Raw genomic sequence first — 15705 nt, 5'->3', positions numbered from 1 at the left:
CACTGGATTGTCTGGTCCAAACTCGATTATTTTCAGACCGCCGCCATATAGCTGGAACATTGCTGGGTGTGGCTAAAACTAAACTCACTCACTCACTCTTTCCAGGATAAAATCATCTGCATAACGCGCCCTACATCGTCGCCACACTCTCACTCTGCCATCTGCCGTCGAAATGTAATACTGGCTTTCGTTGGAGGAGACTACAGTTCGCCACTCCCTGTCACGTCAATTCCGGTGATGTATGGCCCACTGGAGACAATCACGACGATGTCGAACAGAGAGGATAGGACCCCGGTAAGGTCTGCAACATCAGGCAATTCTCAGCTTCAAACGCCTCTGCACTGTGTCATGATTGGTCTCTGGTGACTGTCAGTGGTTGTCAATAGAGTTTCCATAGCCCTAACGAAACGATTTTGCAGGTGATGACGGACAATCTGCCAATTTGCCTCAACGCTGTCACAGTCAGTCTTCCACTGCGAGGACGGTCGGCTGTGTTTCCAGTGGCTTGGACTCGTTGCTGCAGATGGTATATTGTTTGAACATGAACAGAGAAATGATTCGCAACATGCCTTGCAGACTGACCAGCATTTCAATCTTCCTAGAGCTTGGTCCCTCTGTTGATCGCCCCTTGATACTCGTGGCATGTTGCTACTGTCAAATAGTGCATGTTCGGTGGCTCTTCTTACAGGGGTGACACTACGGGGTGTACGTGCATTGTCATTTTCATTAACTATATAAAAAAACCCCTTGTCTCATCATTACTTTGACGACTTGTCAAATGCAGAATTGGGAATCAAATATACTGTATACATAGCAGTGACTACGAACTAGCTCTAACTAACATATAAGTGAAAAAGTAATGTAAAATAAGATAAAACATATCTAGCAAATGATTTGGTAGGGTGACGTTTCTTTTGTGGTTCAATGTAGATGGGTACACCTTTCTACTTCCCATGATAGTCTCTCTTCAGGGTCACTCCGAATATATCGCAATAAAGCAGCACCTCCCTGTCTGTAAGGTTTGGGTAACACACTCAGAATCAAACTGGTATCCATGGGTTCTGACGCATCAATGGTTGTAGTATTTGTAATCCATTGTTCCACCAAGTAGTGGCTTCGCATGATTTTTCAAGAGTCGTTTATATTTATTCATGGGAATAAGCACCTGATTTCGGATATGCTCCTTTATAATGTCTTCAATAGAGGCCCAACAACTTTCAACACTAAGCAGATGATAACCACACTCTTTGGCAGTTATTGTTTTTTCCTCTGCATTAGAAACAGTAGTCATGACAGAGAAAATGAAGCACTTTTCTGTGTTTTCTCAGTGCAGTCAAATTATCTGAATGCAACAAATTGTAAACAATCTCCACCAAAGCTTTTGATTGTCCACCAGTCCATCACTTTGCAACAGCAACTCTGAACGGTGAATGTGCTCTCTTGCAAAAAGCGTAAGAAATATCTGTTCTGTCTAAGTGTCTTAGACATAATGGCGGTTCAATTAATCTTCACCACTATTTATAGCCACAGCATTATTCCTCGCTGATGACTTGTTTGTTTGAACATGACAAAGTCACTGCCATTTGTATTCTTGGCACATACAAAATGGAGCCTTCACTTGGAAATAAATCTGATTCTGAGTTTCAGTTTATCCTCTGCACGTACAGACATGTCCAACAACAAATAGCCATAGGTTTGTATCATAACATCAGTGTCAGCTTCCACGAGAACCCCAGCACGTCCAGGAAATAATTGTATTCCATGGGTCATCATCTATTAAAAAACACGCACATTCTTGAACACGACCAGGCACCATACGTTCAGGGCTATGGTTCGTGTTAACCTGCCCCGACCATAAACGTTCTGTGTAATAAGTATACCACTCAGGTGTTGATGATCACAGCCTTGTGTAAATAAAAGTTTCATGTCTTTAGAATATAACACTTGATGGATGAGATCTTCCAGGATAATGAGTCCATCTTGCTCATCCGAGGACAACTGTACAGCGTCTGCTTCTGTGGATAACCCCCTTTGAATCACAATGTTTGGCACTGTTCTTTCCATATCTTCAAATAGAGATGGGTAGACACCATAACAGTACAGGATTTTCTGGGATGGTGTTCTTTAAAAATTTACACACACACTGAACCTTCCTGTGTCTGTGGGCCCCTTTCTTTGGTTAACTCTGGAATGCACCATGTCCCAGTAAAGGTACGTTCACGAAATACCTCCGATCTCCGAATACGTTTAATGTCAACCCTCTCACTCCACGGAGGACGGCGAAAAGAAAACAAAAAGTTTACTTCATTGTCCTAGATTATAAAAACGTATGTAAGATGATGTAATTCGACATTAGTGACATAAATTGTGGATCGCTTTTATTTTTGTTGTTTTGCTCATGAGGCTGATGGATCGCCTTAATACTTCCGGTTAGAAATACAGTCAATGTATCTCGTCATTTATGACATCTGAAGACGGCTTCTTGGAAAAGACCATTGTTCATTTGATTGACCTTAATGATGTCATCACTGGCGAGGTTAACATGAAACGTATCGTAAACATACCCACACCCTCTTATGTTAAAGGACCTTGGTCTGTCTCTCAATGTTTTGATAAATAACGTGAGAACCTATTTAGGTAACTCGACTCGACCCAAGCATGCAATTTGTGTTACGTTTGTGTTGCTTTCCTCGTTGGTCATGAAGCTGAACCGAGGTCGAGGTCACCCAAGCTCACCAGTGAGACACGCAACAAACATCGTCCCTGGTCCAAAGTGACAACAGGGCCTATCGTGTGACATCTTCCACCCTCCACAAAATGTGGAACTAGTCTGTCTCACAGACCTTGAACCACTTTATTTTTCCTACTACCAAGCCCTTTCTAGCAATGCGAAGCCTTACATGAAGCAGGTCTAGATTTTACCAGGCTCTGAATCTCTGCTGTCCCTGTGATATGGATTAGTTGTTATCGGAATTCTATGTATTCAGAGACTAGCAGTTCGTCTACCTTGGAACTAGCCACAGAATGTCCAGGTTATTGAGAACAAACGAGGTCTGCTTGTCTCACACAGAGCACGTCTACGGTATGAGGACGTTGGTAACAAGTATCCAGATTGAGAGTAACAGTATAAATTGCATGAGAATGGCGCACACTGTAAATTAACTGTACATAAATAAACAAACAAGGGGACAGGGTTCAAGGCATGAACTTGAACATGAACCCTGAAAAGTTAAAACCTTTTGATATACATGTACATAGAGTAACTGAAACATTACTATATTATGGTCGAGTTAATACATAGCTATGATTGTTAGTGGCTGTACCCTCGGTGGGGGTTGAAGCAGCGACAAGTAATGTCCTCCGAAGAGGGTACTTCCGACCATATCATTCAATATCTGTTTATCAGTGCCAGAATTTAAATCACAGAATGTTTGTAGTTTTAATTTATGGGTAAATTGCTTACACTTCTCCAGCAGTTGAGGGGCGATATAATAGGGACCAAGCAGGTAGCAGGTGTTCTGGTTTCTGGGCTGCTACATCGGGATTAACCTCACACCACCTGGCTGGATCTACCACAGTGGTAAATCCGACATTATACTAAGCATGTGTTTATGAATTGATGACAAGAGCTGTTTGTGAGATGATTACTTTTTCCTGCCCCGTGTTGTCAACCGTCAGACGCAAGCAATGGTTGGTAGCTTTTTGACCTGAAAAAAGACACTGTAGTATGTAAAGCAATCAATAGCATCAGCATCGCTATGCAAACCTGAGAACCAATGACATTTGTGCAACAGCCGTATCCAAGTACCAAACACGTGTGACGTGATGGCATAAGCGCCACCCGCTAATGACTATTCATATTCAATGTGAACTTACAGACATTGTGAGTTTAAGGTCGTCTAACCACTCAGTGCTACAAGTCTTTTCAGCAGTTGTGACCGGACACCCTGTATATAAAGGTGTGCCACGTGACCTGGAGACCTTTGTTAGTGCCGTCATGTTGACCGTCGCAAGCCTCGTTCTGCTGGCCGCCGTGGCCCTGGCCCAAGAGCCCCACCCATGCGGTAGGTCATCCTGCTTATAACACTGAACATGGCAAACCTACAGAGACGTGCAAAAAGTATTCGGACACTCGAAGTCATTTCCATAAACTTACATGTTATTTCAGTGTAGTAAAGATAATTTTCATGAAATGCGTTTAGGATGGATCTTTGTCAAATTTGACAGGCACGTCTGAAATCGTCTCTGCGAGGTGTGTTATGTGCTTCTCTATACCGACATTTTCCTGGAGATTTAACCCCCTGGATGACGAGTTTTTTTTCAGGCGCACATTTTCGTAAGGTTTGAAAAGTGAACGTTGTGCGAGATTTGCGCTTGCGTGGTACTGGATCTGCGTATGGCTACAGTCTACGTAAACTTCGTCTCAGTGTATTTCAGTACACTCCACCACTGAGGCTAACAAAACCTAGCAGAAGGTCGCGTCAGGTAACCTTTGAGCGACCAATCACAGTCCAATCAAATCCGAGACCGTTAAATAGATTTAACCAATCAGACAACGGCTACTATTTAGGGATCGGAGGGACTTTCAAAATATTCAGATCACCGACACAGATCTCCCCACAAACAAAAATCAGCATATAACACAATTATTTAACCTGCGGTATAAACGCTTTGGGGTTTCTCTTGACATGGTTACCACTAGCTAATATTTCCGCCGGATAACATCCTTGAATATTGTCAAAAACACTAATTTCAGCGACTGTTTACTCACCGTTGTCATGGCTGTACGTAAGCCGTGTGCATCACCCGAAGCGATCGTACGCTAAATACCATTCGGAATCGTTCGGGTACGAACTTTTTCCGAGATAAAAAGTTCAAAAGGTATGTGCGAATGTGCCCTTTCGCGATTTGGTAAGCTGTGTTCTGATTGGTCAATCTCAAAGGTTGCCTGACGCGACCTCCCATAAGGTTTTGTTAGACTCAGTGGTGGAGCGTAACGAAAAGTACTGAGGATAAAGTTTACTTAGACTGCGTACGGCTACAAAAATTGCACAGAAATGTCAGTCTAAGTAAACTTCGTCTCAGTGTATTCAGTGGTGGAGTGTAACGACAAGTACTGAGGATAAGTTTACTTAGACTGCAGAAATGTAGAATATTTAATTTCCTATCCGTTGGTATAAATATAACTGCGGCTACCTCAGCCGTTTGAGAAATAGACACTGCTAAAAGTTGTCCAAAACTTTCGTGTGTGTTGAAAAACAGTAAATTTCTCCGTTTTTTATCGTTCACCAATAAAAACACTCTGCTACGATTTTTTAAAATCTTTACGGAAAGTGTGAGCGAAGAAAATACAGCTTGATATCTGAACGACATAAGTGTATATGAAATGGATGTATGTGCTAATGCATAACGTCATATTCACAAAATCAAAAATGACCTGCAATAAATGTCAAAAATCGATTTTCTTAATAAGGGGGCATAACTCAGCTATGGTTTACATTAGGTCAATGTAACTCAGATCACATGGAGAGAATTTGCTGTGGATACTGACAGTATATGTTCGTGATGTTTTGTTCACAGTGAACCAAACTATTCCAATACAAAGTTCCCCAATGTGAGAGGATACCTTTTGGTAGTTTCACAATTTGTAAGAAGTGATGCCAGTGTACTGCATCAAAAAGCAGGTAATAGCCCGACTTACTTATGTAAATGAGGACAAAAATACTCCTTGACGTCATACCCATACCTCGAGTTATGAGTGAGTGAGTGAGTTTAGTTCTACACCGCGCTCAGCAATATTCCAGCTATATGGCTGCGGTCTGTAAATAATCGAGTCTGGACCAGACAATCCAGTCAACCAGCGCGATGACATATGTCAACCAAGTCAGCGAGCCTGACTACCCGATCCCGTTAGTCGCCTCTTACGACAAGCATAGTTGCCTTTTATGGCAAGAATGGGTTGCTGAAGGACTAATCTACCCCGGGACCTTCACGGGTCACCTCGAGTTATGACACAAACACGAATCAGCCGACACATTCCAACACTATCCAGAGCAGAACATGGGTGCCCTACATTACTGCTCAAAATCATGAAGCCGAACGTGACACATTCCAACACCCTCAACCAGGGTAGAACAAGGGTGCCCTATATCACTGCTCTAGCGGCTGAAGTTCATCACAAGAATGAAGCCGAGATTTGGCTAGATATTTACGACACTTCAATGCGTGTGAAAAGCGACGAATTAACGACCCCATCAATGTATTTTCACCCCAAGCACTACACGTTTAGAATAGGTGACCTCGTTCGACTTTCGATGAACAAGACGGCGTTTGAAAAGGAGTACGAAGAGAAATGGATGCGGATAGTTTTCAGAGTCGTCCACCGCGAACGCAGAGAGGGCATCACTATATACAAAGTCAATGATTTAAAGTCAGAACCCATTAACGGTATATTCTATCAATCTGAAATGAACAAATTTCAAAGATCCGGACAAATCGCTATAGCGTATAGAGAGAATTTTAAAGTATAGAACTGTGAAGGGCGATAAAAGCAGTAAGGGGAGAATTAAACAAGGCCTCGTTAAGTGGTATGGTTTTCCCAAATAATTCGTGGATAGACACCGACGAGATAACATGACCAAGACACGCGGAAATATCCAACCTTCCCCCCTCGCATTAGTGATGAAAGATGAATGGATTGTTGCTCACAGTAATAATAGTTTATTATATTTCCCAGACAATCAACCGCACAGGTTTTCTTTGTATTAAATTTTTACAACAACCGCTTCGGTTGGAAGGTCATTGGACAATCGCTCTCCGTGAATTTCATGCCAAGCAGAAGAGAGGAGGAAAAAAGAAGAAAGTCACAGATGACATGTTTTACATATGTTTTGTGTGCGAATCCACAATCGTATACGGTGAACGACGGTCTCTGCTGCGACGGGCAGAGACAGACCTGGCTTTGCTCGGCGGGTGTTTTAAACTGATCGGCAATTCCGGATTCTGTTGGACAAATCAAAACACCGGGAATGTGTCTACGTGGAGGGTGATGATGACGCCAGATCGAGCATAAATAACGCGCGTTTTATCTCGCTGCGTCAGCTAAACGACGAGGACTTCGAGGTCACTAAGACCTCCCGATTGTTTTAGGGTTTCATATTCTACTGTACGCCAAGCAACGGATGTTGGAGTTTCAATACAACTTCCTCGATGTTTTCGTGAGTAGAGCTGATTTTGCACTTTTGCATATGGATACGGAATCTTTATACTTGGCAATTCACGGATCGTGTTTGAGCGATGTCATAGAACTCGGAAACGGGAACTATACACCTGGAAATTAATCAAGCAACACCCCAATTTTTTCTATTGGAGCAACTTTGAAGTGTTCTGACAATCAAAATATGCCGGGTTGATATAGTTTGACACTTTTTTATTCAACAGACGATCTCTGACAAACAACTTAAAGGGAAAAAGTATCAAGACTTTGCTTTATTGCAACGAAATCCAAATTCTTAAAACTGTCTTAAATTCATGAAAAAATGGACACAATTTACTATTCATCCACAGACGTTGTTGTCAGGTGTATTAACACAAATGTCACATGGAAAGAAAGAACAGTCATCTGAGAGTCTGCACACCGACTTTCATCAATATCTAGTGTGTCCTCCCTGCGCACGCACCACCGATTCCAGACGCCTCCTCATTCCTTGGATGAGTCTCCGGATCTGATTCTGGGGGATCCTGTTCCACTCCTCATGCAGGGCAGCCGTCAATTCGTTGAGATTATGGATTGGTGGGTCTCTCTGCCTCACACGACGGCCAATAAAGTCCCACAAATGTTCAATGGGGTTGAGGTCAGGGCTCATGGCAGGCCATGGAATTCTGTCAATTGCATTTTGCCGCAAAAAATCATTTACAGCATGCGCCCTGTGAGGTCTAGCATTGTCGTCCATAAATATGGGTCTCGTTGCCAGAGGATGGTTCTCAAAATGAGGTACCACAGCCCTGTCAAGAACCTCCTGTTGGTAACGAACACCGTTAAGGTTGCCACGGATGGTAATGATATCCAACTTGCAGTTCATGGAAATGCACCCCCATACCATAACGGAACCTCCCCCAAAGGCCACAGTCTCCTGGATGTTCCGTGGAGCCATTGCTGTGTTCCTCTGCCTCCAGACCCGAGTACGACCGTCCACCATGTGCAGCAAGAACCGGCTCTCATCTGAGAAATGGACCTTCCTCCAAGAGGCAATGTTCCAGTGCAAACGGTCATTACACCAGGCCAGTCGGGCTGCCTTATGGGCTGGAGACAGTCTGGGTCGCTTGATTGGCCTCCTTGCCCGGTATCCTGCAGCTTTCAGACGATTCCGAACAGTCCTGTTCGAGATGGGTCTCCCTGGAAGCCACTCCTGTCTCAACCGAGAGCTCGAGTCGAAGGACCTGCGCCGTACAAGTCTCAGTAAAGCTCTGTCCTCCCGGACTGTGGTCTTCCTGGGTCTTCCTGGTCTAGGCAGGTCTTTAACTTCATTAGTGGCCCGGTATTTTTTCAAAAGTTTTGAAATTATGGAATGATGTCGTCCGATTTGAGTCCCGATTTGTCTTAGAGACATACCAGCATTCCTCATGCCGATTATTTGCCAACGAGTGGCCTCTGATAATTTCCTACGTGCCATGACATTGAAATGAATGAAAAACCGAATGCAATCGACAACCTGCGCTTGTAAACACCCCAGGGAAAAAGTGCATTTTTCGAAAGTTGAGGTTAAAGCAATACACGTGCGCTGTGGAAGCTTCACGCGCGTCATATCAACCCATGAAAAGCTCATGCTGTATGTCAATACATCAAAATTGAATAATCAATCATCAAAATTACTTCGTTAAACTTTGTTAAGTTTTTATGTGTCTTTGAATTTGGTTTTGCTTAATTAATTTCCATATGTATATTATCAGCCCATGCTTGGTGGATTTTGCGATCGGGTTGACATAGCAGCGGCTGCTGGCATTCACTTTCTCCCGAGGACGTGTTGTGAATTACACGCCAAATGAGACAAGAGAACACCTAGTATTTGGGGTGTGGAAGCTGTAATAATAATCACAAACAATATTATAATATATAATATAATTGCAAAGGCTGTTTGATCAAACAGCAGACAAAAAACCCAAACCAAACCAAAACAACCCCACGCGATGATGGCGACGGGCACCGCCGACGAGATGTTAACCCTGGCATCATGTTATTAAAAAATGTCGACGACCGATGGAAAGATATTCGTCAACGACGCGTACCTCGCCACCGCGATCAGCTTGCTTTCCATAGGCTACGCGCACTAGAGCAAACTGATCACCAAGCAACCCGCACCTAAGCTCGACTTCAATATGGGCATGCTCGTGTTCGGCTTGGGACCGGCAGCGGACACCAAAGACATACTTGTCAAGCTAGGCATCATCCCGGACAACATATTGAAGTGAAGACGTTGTACATGTGCATATCGACGACATGGCCATGATCGTGACAATGGTTGGCGGGGCCTTGGGCAATGCTCTGGTCTTTTCCGGCAGCAATTACCTCTTCTCCCGATTACGAACCGCGAACGTTGCCGAAGTAGAAGCAAAACGGAAACGTCATGACGAGGCCGTGAAAAACTGCATGCCGTGCAGATCGAGAACACCGAAAAACGCCCACGGCGACTCGATTTCATCCACACCAGATTCGTGCATGAAAACCACACCGAGTTAGCCGCGACCGCGACCGCGACCGGTTCGTCGCCAAACAATTGGATTAGGTCGTTTAAACGCGAGTATAAACCCTGGGTTGAAGAATGAAGAACCGCTGCAATTACCTGCTGCTTAGCAAAGTTGAAACCTGCGACAAGAAATGCGTCACCGAGTACATAGTATGAGCCTTTCAAAGGCGGGTCCCACCTGCCCCGTCCCCCTTACTACACGAAAGAGCAAGCCATGGTCAACGTCAAAAACAAAAACAAAATTGCGCGAGGGTGGTGATTTGATCCGTGCTGTTTCCGACCGATTGACATTCGGAGAGACTTTCTAGCTATCGCGAGGACGACGGGCTTGTCTGGGACAGCATCGTCGAACCGACTCCCGGTTCACCAAAATCAAAAACAGAACGACCACATCGTCATGAACGCAACGATCGTGCACAGTATCAGCTCCCTGATGTATGATGAACTACACCAGACCATCAACATATTTGTGATCTGGCGAAGCGACAAGTACCACTACGTGTGGATCTAACATTTCAGCCGACTGCTGTACGAACAGTCAAAGCATGACGAGAAAGAAACAAAGACAATTGCGAGTGGTGCCTGCGTGGCTTCACACAAGTTGACCGGGAGGATCGCCAAGGCGTGGGAGGGACAGACGGCGACTCGAATCGACATGCCCAACAAAGACAACAACGTCCTGAAATTCGCCAACCACACACATCAGATGTTCGTGTCGTATGTCTTCTACGCCGACTTTGAAGCCCTTGTCAAGCACGTCGACACTGCTGCCCCGCCCCGTGACCTAAGCATCATTGAACTCAGACTTGCGATTTCGAGAAAAACCTCTACAAGCTCATGAAGCACTCGGTGTTTGGTAAGACCATGGAGAACTTGAGAAAACGCATCGACGTCAAGCCGTGAGACCCGATGGAGACCCTGCTGCAGCTGGTGAAGTGTTCCCATGTCTTCCTCTCTGACCGAGAGAAACTTTTCCTAGAGTGATCAGGCCACACCTTCTACGAGCGATACGATGTGCCTAGTCTGTTTCTGGAACTGTATTTTCATTTCTTTTGTGGGGCCATAGAAAAAGGTAAAAAACGGATTTCGTCTACATCTACCCATGCAACCAATTTCAACCCACGGCAGGCAAACTCCAAGTCATTCTCGCTGACAACTGCTGTCCGGAACCCGAGGACAGAAGACAGAACCGGACCGCTGCACAGACAGCCCAGCCTCCCTAACGATAAACCCGACAGTCGTCAAATCGGACAACTCGACTTGCAAGGGCAGTGTCATGAACCACCCCATCAACAGCAAGAAATGTGTTAAGTCTTGTTTTCACAGTCTAGCTGAAAAACATTGCCTTCAATTCATGACAGCCAAAAACCTTTCTCCTCAACCGACCCTAAGTTCTCTTACATCGCAGTAGTAGTGTTGGGATTGGTGGCGCTGGATAATTGGACCCTTGGGAGCGTCCTGATCCGTTCCAAGTGCAGTAATCTGTTACATGTGATTTCATCGTTTCATCCAAAATGCACGAGCATGTGCAATATTCAGGTATAAAGTAAAGCACGTGTTATACATTTATTGAACCATGGTGTTGGATAATGATGTAGACGAGTTGTTGTCTCAAACTGACTTGAGGGCTGAGAAGACTTAAAACTTACATCTAGGCAAGAGCAACGGCGCTTTAGTGAATTAGTGACTGGTGAATTTATCGAAGCTTTCCTTCAAAATCGGATTCCTCAAAATAAACAACGGAACTGTAAATGGTGTGTATAAACATCTACGACTTGTGGGCGGGAAACCGAAACGTACGAATAGCCCGACAACCTACAACTGCAATTGAACAGTATGTATTAGTACCTCCTCTCTGTTAAAGTTCTCGCAGACACCAACAGGATGCTACCCCGCATGTGTGACGAGGCAGGTCTAGATGGAAGATTTACTGGCCATTTAGAAAGGTATAAGTCGATCGAGTTGATACCTTTTTATTAACATGAAACGCTAAGTAGTGCAATGTCCTCAACAAAGAGGTTAAGAAACATCCCCAAATCCAATACTTAAGTATTATGTATATCATAATATGAACTTTAAATTGATAATGAAAATTTGGTTGGTCAATAGCCGATTTTTCGCTGAGTATACAAGCGATGCCTGTTTGAGGAAACGTTTTGCTACTTAAACTCCACAAGCTGAAAGCTTCTCTTCAACTGTAACATTGGTGTGCCTATAGAACATTTGTATTTTCTCATAAAGCAAAATGTAAATTTCTGAGTCGTGTCGAGAACCGGAGGGTGAGGGTTTACAGGTGCGCTTTTGAGGACATACCGAAACATCAGTCTCGTTAACCTCGTTTCAGAGAATGACCTACTTTTCAGTCGATCCGAATTCGTGTGAAAGTGAAAATAGACACCAAAAACAACTCTGGTTACACTGAATTCCAATTCCTTGTTTCATAAGAAGATGGCATTTACAAATGGACATTAAGTTTAAACTTTAATTACACCATATTTCTATATTTTATGTTGAGGTTTAGGCGCCATACATTAATTAAGAAATCACAAACTGCCCTGTTTGATAAGGTCGTAAAATGATTCACGATGCATGTGGCTGACTGATGGTGTTTTTGAGATTGATATAAAATCAATTCCGTACCAAACCGCCAAAGTTTTCTAGTAGCAAAGCCTCGTTTTGATATTTTCACGATTTCAAGCACTGAATATGCTGAAAAGTCGTCTTGACTTTTCGAATAGTTAGAAAGTTATGGTCGTTTCCTGATCTTTTCAATCCAGTTTGAAATGATATCTTTGGTAATGTGAAAATAAAAATAAAAATCTTCTGTTTTAATATCTTGGTGACGTCAGGATACAGTTTACTGAAGTTTTCAAAAGTGTCCCTGTATCTGATATCAAGACACTTTTCATCAAAGAGTCCTGATATCGATAAATATCAGGACACGTTCATGAACGGTTGCCCCTGACAACAAGGTGTTAGAGGGATGTAGAGAAAACATAATGAAACTATTTCGTAATACTTATGGTGTCTTATTTTATACCTACATGTCATGGTACAAGACTTTTTTGAAGGAAGCTATCCTTGTTTTTTATCGTTAAACATTAACGGCTTTTGTGCATTTGACCTTTTATAGAATCTGTGTAAGTATCTCCAGTTCTTCACGTCGTTGCTGTTCTTAAACAGATATTGATAAGATGTACCCTCTCTTTAAAATGGCAGCCCTAGAAGTTGGAATGACGTGTGGGGGACAGCGTTTTCATGATGATTTAGAATGATCCAGCACTTGATACGTACATCGCGTAATTTGTAATATCATGTGCTGCTTTACTGTTCTTTGCTGCATATTATCAGTTGGCCAATGTCTGTTTTCATCTTACAGAGAGCCCAAGTCAGTTCCAAGGAAGACTGTCGATTGTAAGTTTTCCATACACTGGATTCGTCTATGTTGTATATAACAAACAACACTCTGGACTAGCTGGATTAAACTTTTCGTATTAGAATGAAATTGTATCGTAATACCGCCAATAGCAGTATTTTGTCGGTCACGTACTATACGGAGGCTGCTACAGCTTTTTGAGTAACGGAGGGTGCACACTCCCTTTTCAACCGCGTTTTTGTGGTGATTTAAGAAAGTTTCAGGACAAAAAGGAGGGATGCGCATTCCTGTACCCCTCCCAGGATCCACCTATGCTATAATCAACCGAATTCTGTCGACTTCTGTTGCTGTTAATATACACACAGTGTCTTTGAAGATGGTTTTATACATGTTGTTTAAATTCATTATTTAACTATGAATACATTGTATCACTCTAACGAGAGAAATACAAACAAATCAAAATGACATCATCCTAGAGGGAGTGGTGGGGGAGGATAACCTTTATGATTCTCCTTTCGGAACATCCGGTCAAAGTTCGAGAAACCATTTACAGACATCTAAAGACACATCGATGTTTGTTGGGCCGATTTCAAAATGCATCTGACGCGACTTCTAACGAAGCAGTTGTCAGATCAGTATAACGAGTGGAAGTAAAGAGCTGCGTGATATTGCAAGTAACCCAGTGTATTTTCTCAACCAGCAGTGAATGGGTACCCGGTATAATGAGAATGCGATGTAGCTGTGAAACCATATCTTGGGTTATATACTCATCAGGGAGCAGAAAATGAGAGGAGTGATAATGATAGTGTTTTGAACATGCACGTGTAATTCGAAACGTGTTTCTGTTTTCAGTTCGATGAGGACAGGCAGTTAGGTGCGTTCGGGCGATTTGCTTATGATGACACGAACAGGCGTTTCCGCGAGACTGAAGAGATGGCGATCGGACGTGACCGCGAGTACTATGACAGACTGTACCTCTACAGTAAGGTGAGTCAACACACGATCACACATCCTTGACGGGTAGCGATTATTCGTAATCACTTTACACACATGAAAATGCAGTGTTAGGAGTATTGCATAAGCTCACGACCCTCGCGAAGAGCACTCCGTAAGGTTTCCTGTAGGAATAAGTGCCCGCTTTCGGCTTCTTGGCATTTATGTTTGTGACCATACCTAGGCGCTTCTTTAATATCAATGGCCTGTCTTATCCAGACATGAGTATCTATAGCCCTGCGTCATATAGTAGCGATGTTTTTTGAGTGCAGCGTTAAGCAAACAAAAAAATCAGCAAAAGCATCATGAACTGTCTGTGTTTCTCCCTTATGTAGTATGTGAGCCAATCAAAAAGGTCACGTTCAGGTGCCACTTAATTCCAGTATTGTAAAATAGCTATAATAATTACAGGTATTGGCCGTTAAGTAGATTTACATATAGACTAAGCTGTTGTATGGAGTTGTTAAATCTTGCATTTACCGTCACAGTGATGATGATGATGATGATGATGATGATGATGATGACGACGACGACGACGACGACGACGACGACGACGATAATGATGTTGCACCTTGAAATCTGTGTAGAACCTTGCGTACCATCTGAACCTGCGCACCCGCAACTGTACCATCACCACGCTCACCAGTCCCTCGATTCCATTCACTGTGCCCCGGGACGCCAGGTTGAGAGACGAGGGCGTCATTGGCATCAACGACGAACAGGTGACCACCGTCAACTTCGACGGCAGTCTTGCCGGAAGTGAGTTAATTTTTTAAGACAAACCATAACGCTAAAGAACTTCTGTCTCGACTACCGAAACAGATTGTATTGATAGTTGGATCTTCCCATGGTACATGGGTGTTATGTTGTGATGTCAACTGAGAGTGATGGTGCTCTTCCAGATTCCTACTTCATCACTGCCACCTCCATGGACTGCCTACCCGTCACTGTCGTCATTACCAGCAATAGCGCCGGCGTCGTTCTCAGACAGTAAGTTTCCATCCTGACAGTCTTCACCTTTCAGTCAGATATGAAAGTTTCTTTCAGACGATTGGCCCATCTCTCTCAATGAGCATTGTCTGAGATCCAGTATGGATACTGGAATACGTCACTATTTCTCCTCGGGAACAAACTTTCAAAGCTCTTTTCTGTTCTTGATAAACGCCTGTATTATAGATTCAGTAAGATACTCTGACAAACAAACTTGTAGCATAGAACAGGAAACAGAAAGTTTTGTCATCTAGTTTGGCCTGTTGTTGGCAAATCCCCTTCATCGGTGTGTTCACTGCATAGCTGAAACATTTCAGATGCTTAAATATGAATGTCGTATTTGTATCGAAGTACCGACTTCATGGGTGAATTGTTAACCTTTAGTCAAATTCAGATACTCTTATGCTATTTTGATGTCATTAACACCAAACAATATTACTTCGTTGTTTTTCATCGTGTTGTCAGGTGACTAAATGCATGTGTTGTTTTGGCTTCTGTGGTTTGACATCACTCATCACTCTTGTTTGCAGATTTTACGATATCACTCTTGGACTCGCCGACCCTAATGTGTTCACCCCTCCTCAGGAATGCGACCTTCAATAA

The 15705-nt window shown here is 43.3% G+C and overlaps 1 protein-coding gene across 1 annotated transcript; it reads left to right on the top strand.

The window, feature by feature from the left end:
• The first annotated feature begins 3997 nt into the window (after nucleotides 1-3997).
• Nucleotides 3998-15705, top strand: LOC137294378 (mammalian ependymin-related protein 1-like). The gene is made up of 6 exons (XM_067825381.1): nucleotides 3998-4064; nucleotides 13123-13157; nucleotides 13972-14106; nucleotides 14700-14871; nucleotides 15015-15102; nucleotides 15633-15705. Exons 1-6 carry the CDS (start codon nucleotides 3998-4000, stop codon nucleotides 15703-15705), a joined length of 570 nt encoding a protein of 189 aa, XP_067681482.1.

Source organism: Haliotis asinina, chromosome 8, assembly GCF_037392515.1.
Source record: "Haliotis asinina isolate JCU_RB_2024 chromosome 8, JCU_Hal_asi_v2, whole genome shotgun sequence".
Lineage (NCBI taxonomy): Eukaryota > Metazoa > Mollusca > Gastropoda > Lepetellida > Haliotidae > Haliotis > Haliotis asinina.
Note: the sequence above shows the minus strand (reverse complement) of the source record. Positions and strands in the feature narration are given on the sequence as shown.

Bases quoted from the DNA above. Each gene is read 5' to 3' on its own strand.
- LOC137294378 (XM_067825381.1), top strand. From the start codon at position 3,998: ATGTTGACCGTCGCAAGCCTCGTTCTGCTGGCCGCCGTGGCCCTGGCC. The intron at 4,065-13,122 runs GTAGGTCATCCT...TTCATCTTACAG, and splicing joins CCAAGAGCCCCACCCATGCG to AGAGCCCAAGTCAGTTCCAA. The intron at 15,103-15,632 runs GTAAGTTTCCAT...TCTTGTTTGCAG, and splicing joins GCCGGCGTCGTTCTCAGACA to ATTTTACGATATCACTCTTG.